Source organism: Chenopodium album, chromosome 10 (assembly GCF_948465745.1).
Source record: "Chenopodium album chromosome 10, dcCheAlbu1.1, whole genome shotgun sequence".
Lineage (NCBI taxonomy): Eukaryota > Viridiplantae > Streptophyta > Magnoliopsida > Caryophyllales > Amaranthaceae > Chenopodium > Chenopodium album.
Genome location: NC_137843.1, coordinates 7015954 through 7039391, shown reverse-complemented (window position 1 = coordinate 7039391; position 23438 = coordinate 7015954). Strand labels below are relative to the sequence as shown.

Below are 23438 nucleotides of genomic sequence, written 5' to 3'. Positions count from 1 at the left end.
ATTAATTTCGGATATCAGTTCGGATATCCGATATCCGACAATTTTCGGATATCGGATATCCGAAAATTTGAAAACCAGTATCCGAATCCGTATCCGATATCCGATTTTTCGGATCGGATATCCGATCCGAAATGAAAATTCAGATCAGATATCCTAAATTTCGGATCGGTTGCGGATCGGATTTTCGGATAGTTTTGTACAGGCCTATTGGTACACATCTAGAGTAATGACAATTAAGGGTTGGGGTACACGGGGTATTAGCCGTGCACTTTCTAGAGGCCGTCTGATCTACGAGTCTCTTGTTTCAAATAATTTTCAAAAACTACAAGGAGTTAGATGAGATCTCATACTAGCTATGGTCACGGAGTCGCGCCCGTGGCCATTGGATGTTTATTGAAGTTTCCGAAAGGAAACATGGAGTTTTTCTTTTATTGATGTTCCAAATGGAGCATGGGAGGACAACCTTGTCTATTGCTTAATCCGATGAATAAAAATGAAATAATTTATCTATTATTAATTAGTGAGGTCTTAGTAATGTAAACAGTTGAGTCATGTGCTTGAGTCTATAATTAAGTTGTATTTGATGATTGATTATTAGTAGCATGTTAGGAATTTCTTATTATTTTTCTTCGTAGCTTGTATGTACTCAGCGTTGTTGATTGCGTACTTTTGTGTACTTTTCTTTGGTCATGGCCTTCACCTTTCAATGACCCTTTTATGATCCAATTTTTACACTTGTAATATTGGGGAGCAGATTAATCACAGGTAGTTGCATAAAGTGGGACTTGCATCAAGTAATGGGTAATTGGGTGGAGAGTTGTAACTACTTATGATTTAATTCTCGCAAAACATTAAACTTTCTCAAACTCTACTTTGATTTATATACTACTTTGTTAATTGGGTTTTGAATAAGGGCCTCGATGGTTCCAACTTGTAAGATTTAATTTGGTTTTTAATTATTGGTTTGAAACTTTAATTTAATTAAACTAGTTTTCCGCTGCTAAATTCTGAAATAGCCTTAACGTTTGAACACGTGGCGGTAGCACGTTAGTAATTCTTTTGGATTTTGTTCAGGGTATTTACAGGTTTAAAGAGAGAATTATTGAGGTGTTACACATATTGGTAATGACAAATCTCCAGGTCCGGATGGGTATACGGCAGCCTTCTTTAAGACCCATTGGTCAGTGGTTGGTGCCTCGGTGACGTAGGCCATTCACTTCTTTTTTGCCCATGGTTATCTACTTAAGGAATGGAACTGTACCTTTTTAATTTTACTACCTAAGGTGGACCACCCAGATGAGCCTTCTAAGTTCCGTCCTATTGGTCTCTGCAATGTCCCTGGTAGGTTAATGTCGGACAACAGTCTGCTTGATCATGGGCTTCTTTCCTATATGAATTCCTCGACTTCTAAGCTCTGCTCAGCAGTGTAACACCCCAATAATTCTCTCTTAAAAACCTGTGAGAAACCTGTATATAACCTGAACAAATCCAAGAGAATTACTGGTGTGCTACCGCCACGTGTTCAAACGTTAAGGCTATCTCAGAAATTGGCAGCGGAAAACCAAAACAGTTATAAATAAACCTCAAAACAAAGGATTTAAATCAAAATAAGTATTACAAGTTGGAACCATTAAGGCCCTTATTCAAAACCCAAAAGAAATAGTAAGTGATTAAATTCAGTGTTTAAACAAACTTAAACCAAAAGAAATAGTGTCAAATAAAATCGAGTTAAAATAAAATCAAACTTGCAAAGGAAATGAAATGCAAGCAACCAACTCTCTACTCAAGATCCCACAACCCTGATGAATGCTGCATGTGTAAAAACCTGCGGTTATTCTGCTCCCCAATATTACAAGTGTAAAATTGGATCGTCACAGGGTCATTGAAAGGCGAAGGCCATGACCAAAGAAGGACACACACAAAAGCACGCAATCAGCAAAGCTGAGTACATACAAGTTGCGAAATAAATTAAGAAATACTTAACATGCTACTAATAATCAACCGTACGCATCATTAAATAACAAACTCAACACACGACTCAACTATCCAATTTATTAAGACTTCACTAGTTAATAGTAGCTAACTCATTTCAATTTATTCATTGGATTTAGCAATAGACAAGGTTGTCCAACCCATGTCCCATTTGGAACATCAATAAAGAAAAACCCCATGCCTCCTTTCGGAAACATCAATAAACAACCAACGACCACGGGCGCGACTCCGTGACCGTAGTTAGTATGAGATCTCACCTAACTCCTAGTTTTAAGAAAAAAATATTTGAAATAAGAGACTCGTAGATCAGACGGCCTCGAGAAAAGTACACAGCTAATACCCCATGTACCCCAACCCCTGATTGTCATTACTCCAGATGTGCACAAATCCAGAGTTTTATTGCTCATCCATCTTGCACTTTACGTGATTTACAGGTTTAAACTTGGTGATGACTCATATGCATAACAATATAAACATTCCAAACACAATTAAATCAAGCAAGGCAAGTTTTTGATTTTAATTCTTGATTTATTAGTGACAAAACAAGATTTATTATTTATTCCTTTACTACCTCGGTGTATGAACACCTTGAGTGCATAAGGCACCCCAAACTCTTAACCTTGTCTTATAAGACATGGATCATTCCTTTACTCATCCTATCTCATTAAATCATGAATGAGTAATAATTAAGTCATTTCACCAATCACATACCTTTGCCTCTAAGCGCACCTTGCATAATTAGAACATAACCAATAATTGCAATAATGAATAGTGCACGTCAAATGAAATTCACAATGTATAACCAAACAATTTAACCCAGTCATCCCTAGACATGATACTAAGTTCTCGATCTGTCCTTAAACATGCACCTAAAAGCAAGGTTTTGTAACTTGTACGTACCTTGAGTAAACAATTCGATTGGCCACTTTAGAAACTAGAAATCACCTTCTACAAAGTCCTCTCCTAAACCAAACAATAAGAAATAAATCAATACCAAAGCAATTAAAATTACAGCAATACTAAAGCATTTTAAAACCTCTCAAACCATTAAAATAAAGCCTTTAAATCACTCCCATTAGTCAAAACTAGTAGTACAACATCCCAACTACAAGTTTATGTGTTAAAATCATGAAAATATAGTGTTTTATATCAAATTACAGCAACTTTAAAATGGTTAAATAAATATGAAAATTTGTTTTAAGCATATAAAATAATCCCATAAGCATAATTATTTGAAATAGTCATTATATAGCAAATTAGTGTGTTGAAAACCCAAGAATATATCAATTCAATGCAATTAGAGGCTTCAAAATAAAAGGTATGAAATCTGAAAATTATTTTTAAGGTTAGATTTTAAAGTTCAAAGCTTTTTCAATCACAAAATACCCACAATAATTATTTTATAGGTTTAGAAGCATAAAAACATGAAATTAACACTACTTGTCCATAAAAATTGAAACTTAATAAATCTGAAAATTTATATACAACCAAAATAATCATACTTTGACATACTTTGAACATAGAATAATTAAGTAACTTGTTTAGTACGTTATTAAGCCTTAAAACATGAAAAATCAACACTTTAAACCCTAAATTCATACATACCCAAATCTGAAAATTAATATAATAATTTAAACATACAAAACCCATAAATTTATAATCTTTTGTAAATTATACATACTATCAAAGCCTAATAACAATAATTTTATAATTGAAAACAAATAAAAATTGAAGCTTTAATCAAAATAACAAGAAATAAGAGGAAGAGAAATAAGGGGAAGGAGAAGGAAGGGAGGCGAACTGCAGGTGGTCGGCTGAGGTGGGCGGCGCGGCGGTCAGGGGCGGCGGTGCTGGTGGCTGGGCAGCGGCAGCAGCTTCGAAGAGAATTTTTTTTTTTTTTCTTTGTGTTCGTGAAATCAGTAGGAAGGAGGAGAAAAAATATGAAAGCTTTCTTTTTTTTTTTTACGTGAGAAGGAGGAGAAGAGTAAGGGTTTTGAGGGTTTTATTTGGGCTTTGGGTTTCCTAATTAGATTAGGAGTAATATTTGGGTATTGGGCTACAATGTTAAAATTGGTTGTAAATTAGTAAAAGCGCATTAGTTTACTTAAATCTCTTCATAAAAATAATTTATTTAATGAAATTGCTATAAATATAATTGTAAGAATAATATATAAATAAATTATGATTAAGTTAAAATATAGGGGATTACAAGCAGCCCTTAAGTTGGACATGAATAAGGCTTATTAGGGTTAATTGGGAATTCTTGTGGCAAGTTTTAAGGGATTTTTGTTTCCCTCCATATTGGATTCATATAATTCAGCAATGTGTTACAACGGTTTCATACTAGGTCTTGGTTAATGGTTGTCCGTCCAAGACTATACATCCTCACTGCGGTCTCAGACAGGGGGATCTTTTTTCCTCGTATCTTTTTTGTCCTTTGTATGGAGGTTTTTTCTTTAATGATTAGGCGTGCTGAGGATTTTGGGTTAGTTCGAGGACTTCAGATTTCTCGTAAGGCCCCGCCCGTCTCCCATCTCTTCTTTGTTGATGATGCCTTGCTTTTCTTTCGAGTTCTGCTTTCTGCTCGCGACAACTTGATGGCTATCATTAATAAATTTTGTTGTGCCTCGGGCCAAATGGTTAATCTCCAAAAATCGTTTGTGCAGTTCAGTTCTAATACTCCATCGGATTATAGGGATTATTTGGCTTCTGCGTTGCGTATGGCTTCTCAAAGCTCTTTCGGTACTTATCTAGGTATGCCAGTTGATAAGGGTAGGGGGAAGTGTCCGGTTTTCCAACCTATGGTTGATAAACTTGTTCAACGCCTTTCATCTTTGGCTTCTTTGTGCCTTTCAGCGGCTGCGAAGTTAGTTATTATCAATTCTATATGTGTCGCTTCCTTCAACCATATCTTCTCGGTGTTCAAAGTGCCTTCTACGGTTTGTAATAGGCTTGATAATTTCTTAGCTCATTTTTGGTGGCGTTCTTCTCCTTCCTCTGAAGTACTAGAGTTATCTCCTTCATCTGCTCTTTATTTACCTCGAGGGTTGGGAGGCTTGGGTATTCGGAAATTTAGTTGCTTTAATGTTGCTCTCCCTGCTAAGCAATCTTGGCGGCTTATGCATAATTCTCAGCTTCTTCTTTCCAGGGTGTATCGAGCAAAGTATCTGTCTTTGTTGGCTTCTCATGGTACTGCCAAGACGGTCAGGCCGTCTTGGGGTTTTCGTAGTGTATTACAGGGTTTTCAGAACATTCGTCATGGTTTGATGTGGAAGGTGGGATTTGGCACCAACATTAGTATTCTTGATGATAGTTGGGTGCCTGGAATTCGGGTTCAGTTTAAGGATTCCGTGAATAGGATGGGTGCCCCATCCTTTGTTTCTGATCTAATTAATGTGCGTTTGAACACATGGAATACAGGTATGATTCATCGGTTGTTTCCTTCTCGTATGGCTAGCTTTATTTTGGGCCTTGAACGTCAAAGGAAAGAATCGATGATTTTGTTTATTGGAAATTTACCAGGGATGAAATGTTCTCCACGAAGACTGTGTATGTGTGCTCCTTGTGTTATGAGAATGGTGATCAGCGATCACCTTTGGTTCTTGACTCAAGTTGGTGGAGGCATTTCTGGGCTTCGCCTTTACTTCCGAAGTGGAAAAAGTTTGCTTGGAAGATTATCCATAATGCGCTGCCTTCTGCTTCGTTGCTTGCTCGGAAGGGTTTGCCTGTGGAATCCAAATGTGGGTTCTGTCATCAGGAGGTGGAGACTCTTTCTCATATTTCCGAGATTGTCCTTTTACTGGGAGTTTATGGGAGGACCGACCTTGTGGATCGGCCTTGAATATGTCCCAATATCAGTCCTTTGAACAGTGGTTTCCTGAGGTTCTTTTGAGGTTTCTTCATGATAAGGATTGGTTGATGCTAGATCATTTTTTCAGTTTGTTATGGGCCCTCTGGCTTACTCGAAACTCCATGAGGTTTCGTTCTGCGGTTTATTCTCCTGATTCGATTTTGGATCTAGCTTCAAGTTGGGTGGATAGGTGTTCCGAGGCTAGGTCGTTCAGATATGATATTACTCCTGAGTTTCCTCCTGGGTTTTCTTGTATTACGTCTTCAGCAGTTCTTCGAGGGAATGCTTCGGATGCTTGTTTAGTCAGTCTTACTTTTGATGGGGCCTAGAATTCTGGTAGTCATAATGCGGGTACTGGATGGGTATTCTTGGATCTGGCTTCTGATGTTCATCTTGGGGGTGGGGCACAGGCTTGTAGCTCTAATTCTGCATTCCAGTTTGAACTAATGGCTTGTCTGTTTGCTTTACGCCATACCAGGCAGCTAGGGTATTCTTCTTTACAGATTCTTACTGACTATTCGGTGGTGGATCTGCTTCGATCTCAGTTTCCCAAGGATATTTCTGTGAGTTGGATTCAACAGGAGATTCTGGAAGTTATTGGGACTTTAATTGTGTGTCATATTCAGAAAGTTCCAAGGTCTACGGTTGCTCATGCTCACTGTTTAGTAGGGATGACGCGTCGGCGTGATTTACTTTGTTTCCGTTTTTAGTTTGTTTGTAAGTTCTTTTGTGTAAAAAAAAAAAAAACCTCATTCTTTGCCATAAAGCCAGGCCACCGCCTTTATAAGGTATAACAATTACGAGTACAATTTTGCACCTAAAAAGAATCTTTAACTTAAGTTGTAATCAATCAAGCATGCAAACAACTATCATTATGTTTTGTTGATTAAGCATTAAACATGTAAGATGGATCCATGGCAGTAATGTTGCACATTGCCACACTACAATTATTATAGGCATGTAGTCCATTATATTCGCTACCAATTCAAGTAAGCCTTAGCCTTTAATTAGCTATTTATAGAATATTCAAAATTTAAATTTCAATACTAGATCAATAAGTTTAATTACATGCAACCACAAAAAATAATTTTATGTCGTTGATGTGTTTCAAATCTTTCAATGCTTGAGCGGTTGCACTACTAACTTGGGTCAGCTTCTTAATTGCACTACAAATTACTGTAGAATGTAGATGTATTGCATATTTGCATGTTTCCCTCTTACATAACAATAAAGATATTAATTTGGTGGTCAGCTTCTTAATTACAAATTACTGTAGAATGTAGATGTATTGCATGTTTTTCCCCCTTACAAAACAATAAAGATATTAGTTGCATAGTAAAATTATTATGGCCCTTATCATCAATATTTGCATTTAAATGGAGCCAATAATTTTGCTTAATTAAGTTGGTGGAAGAGATTTTGCATAATTGCATGTCATATCGGAATCGAGCCAATAATTTTGCATGTCATATTTGATACCATTATCTCTCCTACGGGTTGTCCATTGTATCATACGGATAAGCAAAGCAATATTTAATGAGTAAATTCCAAAAATCAAGGCTTTTATTTTTCAAAAGGCAAAAGCTAACGACCGTCTCGGGGGCGTTGAAAAAACTAGCTAAAATTAGAAATATTAAATTAAAATGAACATTAATTACACCGATTGACGCGTGATTTTGTCATGCTTTCCCAAATTAATACCATTTTAGGCAATATTTTAAATACTTATCCAACGCTCCGGAGGCGTTTGTTAGCAAGATCCTTTCCAAAATGTCACTATATTAACAAAATATGTTAATATAGGATATTAACGGGGACTAGCTTATTAATTAATTTTGGTTTCAAAAAAAAAAAAAAAAAAAAAAAAGCTTATTAATTAATTTCTCATTTGGAGTTCCCTTAAATGATTAATGAGCCAAAAAGATGCTCCGTAGGTGTTACATTAGCACTTGAATATACGGAGTATAATAAATGTATTATAGCTAGATACAGAGTACCTCTTAATTAATGGCAAATTAGTGATTACACAAAGAGAATTGCTTTAGAAAACGATGCCTCATTTTGTAGCTATTTAATATTCCCTCCGTCCCTTTAAGTTCAACCTTAATGGCCAAATTATTGGGTGCGGGTGGATGCACCCAATACTCCCTCCGTCCCTAAATTACATTTCTACATTTTTAAGATTTAACTCATATTTTATGACTATATTCATGGTTAAAGATGGACATTGATGATTGTAAAATTTAAATGTCAAATTCGAAACTGCAGAATACTCCTTACTAGGGAGTATTAATTTTAAGGTCACTAGTCCCCCTTAGCATAATAAGTGGAACCACCTATTGGGTATTTGGGTGCACCTTAGAGCACCCATAGCGGGTGACTCAAGACCCTCCCCACAACACTCTCTCTCCTATTTTGAGCTAGCTTATCATTGTGAAAGGTGACTCATAGGGTGAGGCTCCTCCCTCTTCCAAGTCACTAACAACCTCGGCACACGAGCCCAGTGACAAACAAGGAGAAGACAAGTGACAATTTTTTATATTTTCATTTAATTATTTTGTCCAAAATTAACATAAAACAATTTTTTAATTGTAGTGAGCTAGCTCATCATTGTGAAAAAAGTAAATGAGTGATTCAAGTTAGTGGCTAAAGTTAGTGGAATATGATGTGGAAGAATTAAAATTGAAGAGAGAAATTGTGAGCTACTTCACCAATGTGGATGCTCTAAAAATAGGCATTATTCCAAAGGTTGTATGAACTACGAAGTATTTGCTAATTTGGAGTGCATACAGACGCAAAACACATACAGAGTATTTATTAAGCATGTATATAGGAGAGGACATTTTGGGGTTTTTATTTGATGTTTTTCTACCGTGGTGCATTTATATGTACTATTATGCACGTAGTGGTAGTATAATGTACTACGAAGTATTAAAGTATGAGTTTTCTTAATAGTACTTTTTGTGTACTATTATGTCGTAGTGGTACTTTTTGTCATATTTTCCCCCAAAATTCCTTCTACTTGACAATTTATTAGCCCACTTTCTTGTGACAAACTTTAACTTAATTTCAACAATGTAATCCTATATGTTAGCAAACATATAGTACCTATGCGTTATAGTTATTTGCTAATTTTATTCAAAGCTCTTTTCATTGAACAAAGAACTTTGAATTTAATTCAGCTTTATCTTTACTAATGAACAACTAAGAATTACGCCTATAAAATTACTCCGTTACATGTAACTTGGATCTTGTTGACGGACTTGTTAGTTTCTACCATACCACGAGTACCATTTAGGTAAATTTAGGCTTTTGCCAAATCTAAACCAAACTACAGTACATTACAAATATACATAGTACTTGATCATATAAAACACAGAAAAATAAGATTCTACTTGTATTATTATGTAATTTGTGGTCATCTTTTGGGCAACGTTAAATGCCCAACACCTCCTTTCTTATCCCCTTAAATACACTAATACCAGCAATTAAGAACTGTCATGTCATAATTCTTACAATTATGCTGTGATTTCGTCAAACACACGTGAATCCAATGAATTCTAAAAACCTCATTAAATACCCAGAAATTATCAATTGCAAAAAACCATTAAAATTATTTCTTGATATCTTACACATTTTCTGGTAAAAACCCTTGATTTTTTCTACGCAATTTCCATCCCTTTTCTTGTCCGTTTATTTAGTTTACTTGGGTTTTCAACAAATTTTATAATTAATAATTGCATTGCATTTGGCGTGTCAATTTTCTTTGTTGAATGTGAACATACCCATTATTATTTTAATGCTTGACTTTTCTTGGAAATTGTTTATAAATAAAGGGGATCTCATACTGTAAACTGTGCAATTATTAATTGTGTTTGTTATTTGTTGCTGTTGATCAGATAATTAATGATGGAGAATTCTGGTAAAAGGGTTTTGCTAACCTCTAATGGGGATGACGTTTCTGTTAACATTGCTTACAATTTGGCTAAACAAGGCTGCAGGTTTGAAATTTATTCTGTGTTTTGCAATAATTTATATTGTAAATGCATGTTTTTGTATGATCTGTTCAATTTTAAAACTTTTTTTTTTTTTCATGTTTTGATCTAATTTGAATGTAGATTATTGTGTTGTTCAATGTAAGTTCTCTGAAATGTAAGCTTGGGATTGATTTCTCATGTCCCCTTAATCTCATGGTTTTTGTTTAATGGGTTTGGTTTGATATGATTTTCGAGTTTGAGTTCGAGTTTTCGAGGCGAGTTTGCGTACATCTTGATGGGATTATTTGAGTTTATATGATAAAGCTATAGATTTGACTAGTTGATTTCATTTGAAACAAAATTAGCTCACTTTTATTGGCTATAAGAGTAAGGGGTTTTTTATTATTAGTGTAAAAAAGGAATGTGCAACTTTTGTCCTCTAAGGGCTCTGACATTTTGTTTAGATCAGTTTGTTTCTTAGCAGGAATGTGTAACTTTTGTTTTATGTGACTTTTTAGATTGTATCCTAAGCAGAATAAGTCTGCCTTTTGTTGGTATTTGATGTAAACAAACTTTGATTATGTAGTTTTAGGATGAGCCTCCACCCTTTAGTTAGCCATGGGATCTGTATGAGTTAGTGGTGTTGTTTCGAAAGGCATTTTAGGCTGCGTTGTTTCTTGTAAGGAATCTATAGTTATGTTAATTTATATGTACTCAGAAAGTCAGAAGTGGACAAGACATATGCTTGAGGGGGTATGCATTTCAAAATTTTGGGTTTCCCTTCCAATTTCTTCCTTTATAGGAGAAGGAAAATGAAGCTAGTTAATTCTCTTCCCTTCCATTTTCCTTCCCCGTTTGTATCCAAATATGTCCTGAATTGGATACATGCTTTCATGGACTTTGTAATTTTGTATTAGCTAGAAGTGTCTCAGCTTATCAACTTAAGCTTCCAGATCTATATCTAATATTCATTACATTTTACTGTGACAGACTTGGGCTATATATATATATACTCCGTATTTTAAAACTTTGGTACTGTTAATTTGCATTTTCTGTCTGATAAATTTTTAAAAATGTTTAACAGGCTGGTTTTAATGGGAGATGAAGGCTGTCTGCGAAATATCGGTGACAGGATAGCTGATTCTATAAAGGATAAAAATGCAATTGAAGTTGTAGGATTGGATATGGAGGATGATAGAGAGGCGGTCTTTCATGGTGCTGTGGAGAAGGCGTGCAATTTCCTTGGAAAGTTGGATGCCTTTGTGAATTGTTATGCTTATGAAGGTAATTTAAGTGACTATTACAATGTTAGTTTCCTGGATGTGTCCGTTGCAGAAATGCAAAATATGGTTGTTTTTTATTAGAATAAGAGTGAAGAAGACTTGGCTCAGAAATTCCTGCATTGTAAATCCTTCTCCTAAAAGAATTATAAATAACATAGAAAATTGAAAAAACAAGACGAAAAACTGCATAGTGGTTGGTAGGTTATTATATTTGCATTTCATGCAGGTGTTTGATTAGCATTGTTAGGCATTATTTTATGTTACATGTAATATAGTAATCCTGGTGGGCCTAATTGAGAATTTTGTGGATCATGTAATTTTTCTGTTATATTAAATATTGAGATACTGCTTTGTGCCCAGGAAAAGTTAGCTCAAAAGGGACTTGGATGTTACGTTATGTTGCTTAATTAAAACGCGTGGAGGCTCCAAATCTGCATTTTGTGCATACACTTCTTATTATACTGTTGAATTAGTCAGTGTATCTTTATCTAGTACTCGTAGTTAATTGCTGCTTATCAGTTATCACCGTCGATGTGCCTCCATTAGATGTTACACTTATTAAATTGCTTCTTATTATTGGTCAGCTCTGATTTTTGCAAAAATTTAATAAAAATCTTATATTCTTATTAAACTGTCACTACTTATATGCTGAGAAGTCGTACATTAGTTAATTGTCTTCGCATTATGGCATTGTAAACGTATTATTGTTGATTGTGTTTCTTGTAGATTTGAAGGTTGCTGAATTTTATTATTTGTGGCAGGCAAAATGCAAGACCCATTAAAGATGGCCGAAGATGATTTCAAGAAAACCTTCAAAGTAAATTTTATGGCAATCTGGTTCTTAGTAAAAGCCGTTGGAATTAAAATGCGCGACCAGAGAACAGGAGGGTCCATTGTACTTTTGACTTCAATAATTGGTGCTGAGAGAGGATTATACAAGGGAGCTGCTGCTTATGGCTCATGTTTGGCTGGAGTTAATCAATTAGTGAGGGTAAGATGCAAGTAATTTAAGCTCCGCAATTTCTATGGATTTTTTGAGTTTTGTACGCCTTGTCAGTAAAGCTGGCACAAGGCCAAGCCAGGCAGGCTCAAGTGTCTTGCTGGCAGGGCAGGGGCATTTGGCTGCACTTTCTATGGCATGGCAGGGTGAGGTCCTGATGGGTACCCTTCCCCCAGTATACCCAGATATACTGCACCTTTGCCATGCCGTGGGCAGCTTGTGGGCGGTCTGTGCCATTTGTTATCTATACATCAATATTTATATCAGTAAATCTTTGAGTAACGCTTTAAAATTGTAACTGCCTCCACCCCATAATAATCTTCTGACTTCTAAGTGACTTGAGAATTGAGATTGATAAATAGTGAAAGATGCCCAATGTTAAAAGGAAGTGATGTGGGGGAAAAGAATAATTAGAAAGGAATGAGGTTGGGGGATAAGGAAAGTAAACTAGAAAATGATACACAGGCTGTTGAGATGTATGCTCAGTGGGCTAATTTTCTGTGCTGAGCGAGCTCACGCCTCCCTCAGAAATTGCAGCGTAGACATGTGAGCCTTATGCTCCCTACATGTCCCTGTTGGCTGGGCCTTTCTCACCTGAGGCCTTGTGCCAACATGGTCTTGTGCTAGCCTTGTCAGTTTATAAAGCTTATAATGTCTCATTCTATCATAAGGTGGACAATTAGTTATTAATGCTGCCATTAGGTATGACTTTGAAAGCATCGGACATCTAGTATCAAAGCATAAGCAATTGATCTATCCTTCACCTGGATCATTATCCTGCTTTATGCATAATGGGTTCCCTCGTCTGATGTCCTTCAGTCCTAAATTAGACAATAAACCTTTTCTAACACGAGGACTCTGTTTGTGGCCTTTTTCTTTGATTTGTCTATGTCCCTGCTACTGTATTCCAAGAAATCTGGAAACCAACGGCTATCCTCATTTGTTTTGATTTTACACTTGATGAATTTTTCCATCTATTAGTAGTCTCTATAAAGGATGCGTTTGCCTAGGATTCAGAAGGGGAAGTGCTGTTGGGAGAGAGTTTTGGCTTCCAAGGCTGGGATGTGAGAGGGTTGGGAGCTGGCATCTGCAGATGAAATATGTTATCAGGAAAGAATGGAGGTGATTGAGGCTATATTAGTCAAATTCTGGGTAGGAGTTGAATTTGATTCCGATTACTCCTGTTTCTTGACACTCCTCTTTTAGTACAATAAACTTCTGGTACTGCAATCACACTTCTGGACTCAAATTCTATTTGTTTCTGTCCTCCCTTCATCGACTCCTCTTCGTTCTTTTCTTTCTTAATTTATAATAATTTCTAGTTATTACTGAATACAGTTAGTAGTTATGTTAAATTATCAATCCGTTTCCCTAAAAAATAATAGTGAAAATTTTTGCTTTCTTTATAAGTTGCTGCCTGTTTTGCTATGGCTAGTAGAATGGACCTAACAGCCCAAAATGCTGTTGCTGCAAAATACAAGACTATTTCTGTAAGGGTTTAGTGTGGACTGTGGAGTTCTATTTTTCTTTCATTTTCGTCAATTTAATTTCAGATATTAAAGTACTGGTTTGGTAAATAGCATTTGTTGTTTCACCACCTGAAAGAATTACAGTTGGTTTTTCTTTTGTGGCGTATCATGACAAGACCCACCACCCACAGACCACAGGAGTGCAAATGGGGTAGGACCATGGCATGTGCAACCCATATGGAGCTATGGCTTCATGTCATATTGATAATTAATTTTGTTATCTTAGTAGGTGGCTGGTTCAAATTAATCACAAATTTGTTGGCATTTATTACAAGGTTGTAGGTTTCTGTAACAAGTTGCTGTGTTTATCTCGTGATTGATTTGTGTTAGGCAACATCTACTAATGGTTTCTATTTCTTGCAATTGTGCACGAGGGATTTTTTTTGTTCACGGCTCTATTTTTTGACTTGTGTATCTGATAATGTTGACTTTATGACTCTGTGTAGATTATGGCAATGGAGATAGGGACACACCAGATCAGAGTTAATGGAATTTCCCGCGGCTTGCACATTCAAGACGAGTACCAAACTTCAGTGGGGAAAGAGCGTGCGGAGAGGTTGGTGAAAGATGCAGCAGCTCTGCACAGATGGCTAGATCCTAAGAAGGATTTGGCTTCAACAGTTAGTTATCTAATAAGCGATGGCTCACGATATATGACCGGGACTACAGTATTTGTCGATGGAGGTCAGTCTCTGACTAGGCCTCGGATGCGATCTTATATGTGAGTCTGCTAGCTGAATTGGCAAGCTAGTCTATTTGGAGTCAAAATCTACAATTGCTGAATATCATTTTATCATCACAGTTAGATACAACCTTTCACTATAGGAGGTATATTTATAGGAGGTTTAATTGTTACTGAATTTGTCAACTCATTATCTTTTTTGTTGTAAAAAATAAAAGTTGCCATTAATATAATATAAATGATCAAGTTAATCATCCAGCTTGTTGGGCCCTAGTTTTTGAGTAGGTGTCATTTAGAAAATTTGCTGATTGCTGATGCAACTTGGAAGAAGCAATGTATGGCTTGGAATTGGAAAGGCAGCATTGTATTTTGAAACTTTGATCTAGTTTCGTTGTGCATCTTTTGAATTTTTGGTAAACAAATTTATTACTGAATACAGAGTACTATTTACCGCAATTTTGAGTTGGTTTCGTATATTTAGACCTCCTTGTGTACTTTTTGGTGAATAATAAAAATACGCGAATGTAGATGAAATTCTATTGCTACGACTTTCAAGCTTTGGTATTATTAGTCACGAACTCTGAGTAATTTTATTTTATTTTATTTTATTTATTTTTTTTACCATTACCGTTATTCATGAACGTATATGTCACGTATCGCGCATCATGGTGACATGAGATAATTGTATGCCTTCTCTCACAATTATAATTTGCAATAACTAGTGTACATGTGTGTGAGTCTCCATGATGTGTAGCATTTTGTTATTTTGTTGCAAAATTGGTGTAGTAGTTTCAACTAGTTTATCAGAGGTCCCTGCCTTCTGCTGCTGAAGTGAAAGATGAAAACTACCTCACCCTGTCTCTGTGTGGCCCGCTATTCAGCCTTTTTCTTCCCCAGTTTCAATCACCCTTTTTGTTTGTGTGTTCTCTTCTGTCTTCAACTCACTTGTTCATTGAACTAAAAATTAAATAAAACGAGAGAGTACTAATTTTTTTATCTACCACTTTCATAGAAAATGAAATATAAAAAGACGTAGCTTAATCAACAAAGCATCCTCTTGGTTGTGTCGTGTGCATAGTACAACCGATTGTATAATGGAAATTTTACCCGAGTAAGTGGTATGGTATGAAAATACCACGTACAGCATACTAGCAAGGGTAAAAAAAAAGGTTACCCAAATAGCTCCCCTAAGATGGAGCAGGTATGATCTATTTAAGAATGGAGTGACTAAAAAGTGGAAATGATTAGAAAGTGGAAAAATAGTGAGTCAATGGTTCTCAACCCCACATTGGGCATTGAAAAATAAAGGGAGATTTGATTATAAATACTGTAGATTTGAAGTTCATACAACTGTTATTTCTCCTGTACTTGTAAATAAAAGAGGCCTACTTCATGCTTTATGCAGGGACTCAGAGAATTATTATCACCAATATAATCCAACTATCATTGCAGAAATTATTTTAATATGGATAAAAAAAAAAACTGTGTATTTTTATGTATGTACTCGTATATACTTTGCAGGTTCTCTGATATCATATGATCGGACTCATTATGTTCACCCTCCTGAGGAGAGTCTCCTAATGGTTTTATATCCGTGATTAAGTACATAGGTTTAGATCACTACTCTATAAATACGGAGTTAAACCCGACCACACTTTGCATCCCTCTAAACCCAGTGATAAGACAAAAGAGCTTGTCTTTTTTACTTTCTACTGTAGTATCTAATGTGGGGGACAAAAATACTTGTGTTTCCTCTACGCCCACAACTAATGAATCTGTCCTTGATTTCTTCTTAAGGGAACACAATTTTTTTTGCTCCCCCCCTACCCACAAAGTCATTTCCCTATCTCCCTTCCCACCTCATATTATCTCTCATAGTTAGTTTACCTTATGATCAATGGTTTTTCATTATCCTGATGTCCATGTCAGAAATATGGGTGGCTTAGGAAGCCCTAATTTAGTGCCCTTCTGCTCAAGAATTTGATTGTATGTTTACTCTCTTTCGATCACTTTTTCGATATTTAATTCTCTTCTTCATTGCTTTGGTACTTGGTTTTTATTATATAATAATCACATTTTGTACTGTCCATTCACTTTCTTGCAACTACTTTTGCCTTGGTATTTCAAAAACTATACTTTATATTATGTGATGTTTTGTATTCAGTGTTTTCAGTTATATGTATGATTTTTACAGGCTTTAGGTCTTACTTTGTATGTTGGTAATTTTTGTATAGTTAGTAATTAACTTGCAGTTTCTTTTTCTTACTGTATTTTTGTATGTTAGATGTTCAAGGTTTGTTTTCTGATGTAAATGGAGTTATCAGTATGGTGATTTAGACTGTATACCGACATCGGTCTGCAGTGGGGTCGTAAACATACCAAGTTGTGTGGATAAAAAGGTTTATTGAGTGGATATCATTGTAGTTTGTAGGAAGAGGAAAGGGGTAATGGAGTGGGACTCTAAATCATGCGCTTGGAATGGTGTGAGTAAGGTGGAGTTTCAAGATAATGGTTACCATCATCTGGTTACGTTAGCAGGTTCGAGTGGCACCGGAATTAGTAACATGTTTTCAGTGAACCTGAAGCTGGGAAGATTGGGAGATATGGGAGATGTATCTACGGATACCTTAAAGAATTCAATGCCTTTGAATATGGCTTCTTCGTCGTCTCCTTCACCAGTTTTGGCGCTTTCAAAGAGGGGAAGGCCACGCAACAGCGGCGCCCAAAGTACCGTTATTTGCTCGGTTGATGGGTGCGCTTCTGACCTTAATCAATGCAGGGAATATCATCGCCGCCATAAGGTATGTGAGAGGCACTCTAAGACGCCTGTTGTTCTTGTTGGTGGGAAGGAGCAACGGTTTTGCCAGCAGTGTAGCAGGTAACAAAAAGTTTACTCCTTTAGTTTGGAAATAAGCATCACTATTTAGCAATGTGACAACTAAATTCAGAAGGATAAAAGTCAGTCAATGTGAAACTAGAAGCTGTTGTTTTGAAACTTGAATGTTTAGTAAACTTAGTTACCCTTTAAGCTGAGCTAATTAGGTGAAATTATTATCTTATGAACTAATTTAATAAACCATTGACCTCGTTTAAGGTATTGCCTTGTCTGTTAGCTAGCCCTATCTCTGCATTGAGCTGATAAGAAACCATAACTTATTGGTGTAGATATAAACTTCTTTTCGGATAGCTTTAGGCTTAATTTTATATCCTGCAATGTTTGTCGCTGTCTTATGAGATTAGGCAAGCATCCGAGGAGCATTTATACAATCTATGTGCAGTTAAATAAGTCCATAATGTATCACGTTCATCCTTCAACAAAATTATACAATTCATGGATAAGTTTTGCCCCTTCATTAGTAAATCAATTCATAGTGGAAATAGATTAATGATTTTTTTGTGCTGCATTGATTCTGCTGCATTGCCTGTTTTATTTTAATTCTTATTTTTTTCCTGTCAATGTATGCACTTTAACCCCTCGGGTTTCATTCCCTGGAAGAGTTTGATGAGGTAAAGAGAAGCTGTAGAAAACGCTTGGATGGACATAATCGTCGTAGGAGGAAAAGACAGCCTGAAACTTTTTACATTCCTGATTCTGCTGGTGGCGTTTTGCCATCTCATACAGGTGACCTGATCAATTCTCAGCTAAATTTCATTGCACAAAACGTGTTTTGGCATTAATTATATATTATCTTAGGACTTCATCATTTTAATACATAAGACTTCGTATTATATTCAAAATGTAGCAGATGGAATGCTGCAGTATTCCCAAATGCATACTGTAAATTGGCCTACAATGTCTCAGCAGCCTGATTTGTACTTCCAAAATAACCAAGAAACAATATATCAGCCACTTCTGAATGACGTTGCTCCAACCGGAAGTAGGAGAGGCGGCCTAAAGGTTTCACCTGATAACTCAGGATGTGCTCTCTCTCTTCTGTCAAGGTATTCATCCCAATCGTCAGATATCCGTGTGGGACCTGTTATGCAACCAACGGTTATGAGTTCAGCAACAGCTCAAGGTGGCAGCACTTCTCTACATCTAAATAACAGCTATCAACTTCCCTGCTCTCAGGGTTTGGACGATATTGAGAGTTCAGCTTCACTCTCTAGCAGTTCTAACACCAATGCTCCCAACATTGGAGGATTCCACACACGGTTTTGCGAAAACAATTCTAGGATTTTCCCATTTGGTTGGGAGTAGTTTAGTCTATAAATACTCACTATTTTATAATCATGAATGTTAATTTTCTATAATTATTTATATCAAGATCCTGTGTTATAAGAGGATGTGAACTAACTTCCATCTTCTCGCTTTCACTTGATTCTTTATGAGAGCTTGTCTCATGTCTGGTGATCTTTCTCTACTGTGGCTTTTGTGCTTAGACATGTTGGAAACAAAGTTTTATGATTACTTGCATTAATGTATCATCAGAATAGTTTGTCCTAAGCTATAGTTTCTGCCGGGAAAGCTAATAAAAGTATTTCTTGCCCTTATTGTAGTATGTTACTCGCTTGTTGGATCCTCAACACTCCGACATAGGTATAGACTAGGCCATGTCACTTCCTGTTGGATCAAGTAAAGGAAATTTTTCACAAATTACCGAGTCTGACACTTGGACACATACATCAAGAGTCTGACACAAGCACCTCGAGTCTAGTAATACAAACATTCAGATAGCTGAGCCTTTTTGGTTTGAATATCAGAAACAATCTCACAGTAATAACAATGTTTATGGGAGTAATAAGAGTAGATTCTATACAATGTTAAGAGGAGCATGTAAAAAATCAGATGAGAATACTGCAGCAAAGATTAAACAGATTCTGAGGAAATTGGCAGAAGATCATTTTAGAGATATGATAATTATTTTCATATATCTTTTATCAGCGCCGAAACAGTAGTGCTCTGCCCTCGCTCATCAATTGCCATGAAAGAACGAAGATGATGCTCAATTATTAAAGAGAAGAAAAGAGAAACAAGAATACTGAAGAGCCTCAGACAGTGGCATCTTTAGAGGATCAAACATTGATACCATTAAAAAGATGCCTGTAAATGTGGTCCATATTATGTGAAAGGACTTTATAGTGCTCTGAATCTCAAGTTTGTTTTCAGAAAGGAAATCAAACTAGCCATCTCAAACAAAAGTGATGTAGGAGTTGTATGTATACACTATCTATCTCTAGTCACTTACACCCGTACACGTGCAACATACGAGTATATGAGGCTGCAGTACGTCGTTGCTTTAATTTACACGCGTACTCTTGAGTTGCTAATCCATGGAAGTTTTCTGGTTTTAAAAGAATTTAGTGATGAAAAAGATATGCTTCTGATCATTTTAAGACGAAGAAGCTAATCATATGTCATAACTGTACTAATAGTGTAACGTTACGTGTCATCGTGTGATTCAATGGAAACATATTAAGCTACTCCGTATGATTATAATGATTTGTCACATAATTCCATTTATGAAACCGATTATTATAGACAACGTGATGTTATACTTAGCAATATCTTAATTAATTGCGCCTTTATTATTCAGTTGACAATAACTTAATACTTCGTATGAAATAAGCTACAGCGTGATTAAGAATATATTACAATAACTCATAATTTAGTTCTGCATTACCTGGAAATAACTTTGTAGATAGTGACATGAACATGTAATGTATCTTTTATGATTCATGAAGCATCAGAAATCTGGAGAACGAACAAGACAACTGAAAGATGTTATTAGTGTAAAAATTTACTTAGGAAAGGCTGCATGTTGACAATTATTTTGTGTTTGTGTACAGATAAAATGTCGTAAATACCCTTGATAAACCAATTGTTGTTGACTTTAAAGTTTAAACATATCGCCCCTATTTAGTTGCCTAACTATTAAGCAATTAGCCAGACTCTTGTCCTATCAACAAAAACTAGTTAAAAATAGTTTCGTGTTTAAACTGTCTCTTATCCAGTAGGTTTTTGCATTGTATACAATATTCTTGAGAATTTTGGTTGATAAAGTTGGCAACTTTGTACGAGTAAAAGGTGCATCAATCAAGGCATTATAAATAGAGCGTTTTTCATAGTCCATATAGAGGAAAAACACACCATATCCCATCAAACATTAAACATAAGCTAGAGATAAACCAGATAAAGATGGATTCGCAACACAATCGTAAAGGCTTCATCAAGGGGAAGTTGTTTTCCTTGACTCGAGCTTCAAAATCTTCCCAAAATGTTAAGTATAGCAACAATAGAATGAGGCCGAACCTGTCATCTGCTTCTGTTCCCTCGATCACTTATCTTGTCGATCATCAAGACTTTAACCCTCAGCCTAGACAAATGGTTTCGTTGTTTGTACCAGAATACAACTCCAAGTCTGTTAACGAGTTTGAAAGCTACTTCAGCACAGTAGATGATGAATATGTTAACATGAAGGCTGCAAGCTATATCTCTTCTGTCCGCGAAAGGTTTAAGCTTTAGAGGATCAACTCTGAAAGAAATAACAGCTTAGAATTGATCTAAGTCGTACTTTAGATAATCGATTGTCTTTAAATTACCCTTAGGAAAATCTTTCTCACACTTTTATTTTCTAGTGTAATAAATCTGTAGTAAATGGATAGTGTTTTAACTTTTTAATGTATGTTACCTCTTGTAGTCGGTTTTCCGTAAGTCATTATTAATATATCTTAGCTTGTATAATGCTGCGCAATGCAGTAATCTTATGTTAAGCTCTTTATTCAGTCTATCAAGAAGAAGAGTTCTATATCGAATTCTTTCTATGCTCCCTTATTCTTAATCATGTTTACTACTCCCTCCGTCCCTTAATACAAAGTCTCTTTTTAGCATTTATTACTCACATACTTCTCGTTTTTTAATACTTGCAACGCTTTTTTTAAAATGGAAATATCACAATACTTGCAACACACCTTAAATAAAAAGTTATGTTAGGGAAAAACTATACTATTTCTCTTATTTAAAGCACATGGCCCACTAAATTATACTCCTAACAACCACTCACCCTATTTTAAAGTGTATTATATATCATGTGAACCCCACATACCTTAAATACCGTGATAAAGTGTGTGTTGCAAATATTAAAAAATGGAGGAAGTAATAAAGAAAAAGAGGCTTTATATTAAGGGACGGAGGGAGTATTTAATTTGACCCTTTGCAAGTATATAGAAGTTAAATGTACTTTGGATAATAATAATCGATTATAGAAGGAACATAAGATTTTTCATTAGAAATAATTGTTAGAATCTAAATATGACAAACACATAGCCACTTGCAAGGTGGTGCCAAAACTTGAGGAACCAATTCTTGCAGTCTAAGATCCAAAGTTACTTTAGTGCAAAAAAAAAAAAAAAAGTGGCGGATCGAGGGGTAAATTTTCAGACGGTTTTTCGTTGGAAATGTGTTGTCATAAATACCCTGTTCAGAAATGTACACATTTTCGATGAAAAAGCCATTAAAAAGCACTTTTTTCGACAGTTTTAAAGGTCATCGAAAAAACAATCAGAGCTAACTTTTCCATCCGTTGGTTTTAAGAGTTGTCGGAAATTTCCTATGGCTAATTTGTTTATGGCTGTTGAAAATTCCTGACAGCTTTTAAAACCATTAGAAATTATGTATTTTATGACGCTTTTACGTGGTTGTTGAAAGCTATCCATCGAAAATAGTGTGTTATTTTGTGGCATTAGATGTACGCAATGTTACCTTTATACAAAATAGAGGCTTCTAGAGACACTTATAAGTTTTTTTTATAAAAAAAAAAAATCAAAGAAAGAAAAGAAATATAACAAGATGAAAACATGAATATGTGGGAGCTTGCAATGAGGATAGCGAACACATCAAGCTAGGATGCCAAGGTGATTCCATCATGAATATGACCCTCTTCTTTTGTTATTCTCTCCATATGAGTATATGACCTATATCATATAATACATGCAGCCAATGCAAAAGGCATATTAGTTATCCATTTTGGACCACTTATAAATTCTTCCTTCTTTTACAAAACACGGGAAGGTGATAAATAATCTTATATTGATCAACACTGAAGAAGCAGACAAATTAAAACATAGTCATTTCCAAATTTACACGTACTGTAATACTCTAGATTTTTTGTTTATCAAAATATTTTTACGTCCAACCTAGTTTAGTTATCACATGATCACATCGATCATTGGTAAAATTACACTATCAAAATGTTTGGGAGAAAAGTGTAGCTTACATAAACATGTATAGCCTACTAAGTGTTTAACTCTAGTACTTGGGGTTTTTTTTTTTTAGTGTTTAGAGAGTCACAAGGACAGAGGTGAGAAACTCTAACTACTTGAGCTATTTCTCACTCTCAGTTTAGTACTTGGTGAGTAAATCACTAAATCTTGCCACAGCAATTGAGTAACTGAGATGCAATTATTAATTTGTCCAAGGTTGGTATAAGCCCACGGACGAGGTGATATGGGCCAAAATCCTATTGGCACATTATCTAATTTGTCCAACCGTAGTACTATGCTAGTCAGTATATGCATCCATTTTTCGTTTTTATAGATCCAATATTCGATTGACCACAACGTACTTCTTAAGTATTTGAGTGATTTTTTTGGTTTCTTCTAGGTTTTCTCCAGTTTTTTGGTTTTCTCTATGGTTTTTTCTTGGAAGGCTTTTTCTATTCTCCATTGCTAGATTTTTTCTGTTTTTTTGAAGGTTTTCCTTCACTTTTCTCCTTTTTCTCCTCTTCCATCTCTTTTCTTCTGATCTCAATTGTAAATTTTTATAGGGGCTTCCACCGGTGGTTTAACTGGTGGTAAGCCCCAAAAAACTTTTTAATTACTTTCAATAAATGGATCCTATCTTTATGATGGGGTTTATTCAATTAGGCTTATTTTTTTGTTTGTTCGTGTGCTAAAGATTGAAGATTTAGGGTTTCATCGTCTCCGAAAGTATCTAGAAGACCATATGAGTTTCTTCGCCCAAACAACTACTCATCCGTGGATCTCAAGCCGAATTAGAGCTAACTCACAGATTGTATTGCTTTAGACGAAGTTTTTTATTAAGGCGATCATCGAGAGAATCTGCGATGTAACTAGTTTTAATGTGATTTGTACTTGTATTGGAATTTTAGATTTCCTAGAAATTG

General features: G+C 35.6%; 2 protein-coding genes and 1 long non-coding RNA gene across 3 annotated transcripts; all 3 read left to right on the top strand.

Annotated features, from left to right (window-relative positions):
• The first annotated feature begins 4451 nt into the window (after nt 1-4451).
• On the top strand, nt 4452-6552 carry LOC145564686 (uncharacterized). Its single transcript, XM_081624922.1, has 4 exons — nt 4452-5412; nt 5515-5652; nt 5750-6086; nt 6183-6552. The coding sequence occupies exons 1-4, from the start codon at nt 4452-4454 to the stop codon at nt 6550-6552; spliced, it is 1806 nt and encodes a 601-aa protein (XP_081481048.1).
• A 2695-nt stretch (nt 6553-9247) lies between these two features.
• LOC145562102 (uncharacterized) lies at nt 9248-14571 on the top strand. The gene is made up of 5 exons (XM_081622278.1): nt 9248-9484; nt 9742-9843; nt 10904-11103; nt 11864-12093; nt 14078-14571. Exons 2-5 carry the CDS (start codon nt 9749-9751, stop codon nt 14354-14356), a joined length of 804 nt encoding a protein of 267 aa, XP_081478404.1. The 5' UTR covers nt 9248-9484; nt 9742-9748; the 3' UTR covers nt 14357-14571.
• Nucleotides 14572-15992: 1421 nt separating this feature from the next.
• Nucleotides 15993-18636, top strand: LOC145563338 (uncharacterized). The gene is made up of 3 exons (XR_014094530.1): nt 15993-16299; nt 16607-17935; nt 18057-18636. It is a non-coding gene; the product is annotated as an uncharacterized LOC145563338 (long non-coding RNA).
• The last annotated feature ends 4802 nt before the right edge of the window (nt 18637-23438 follow it).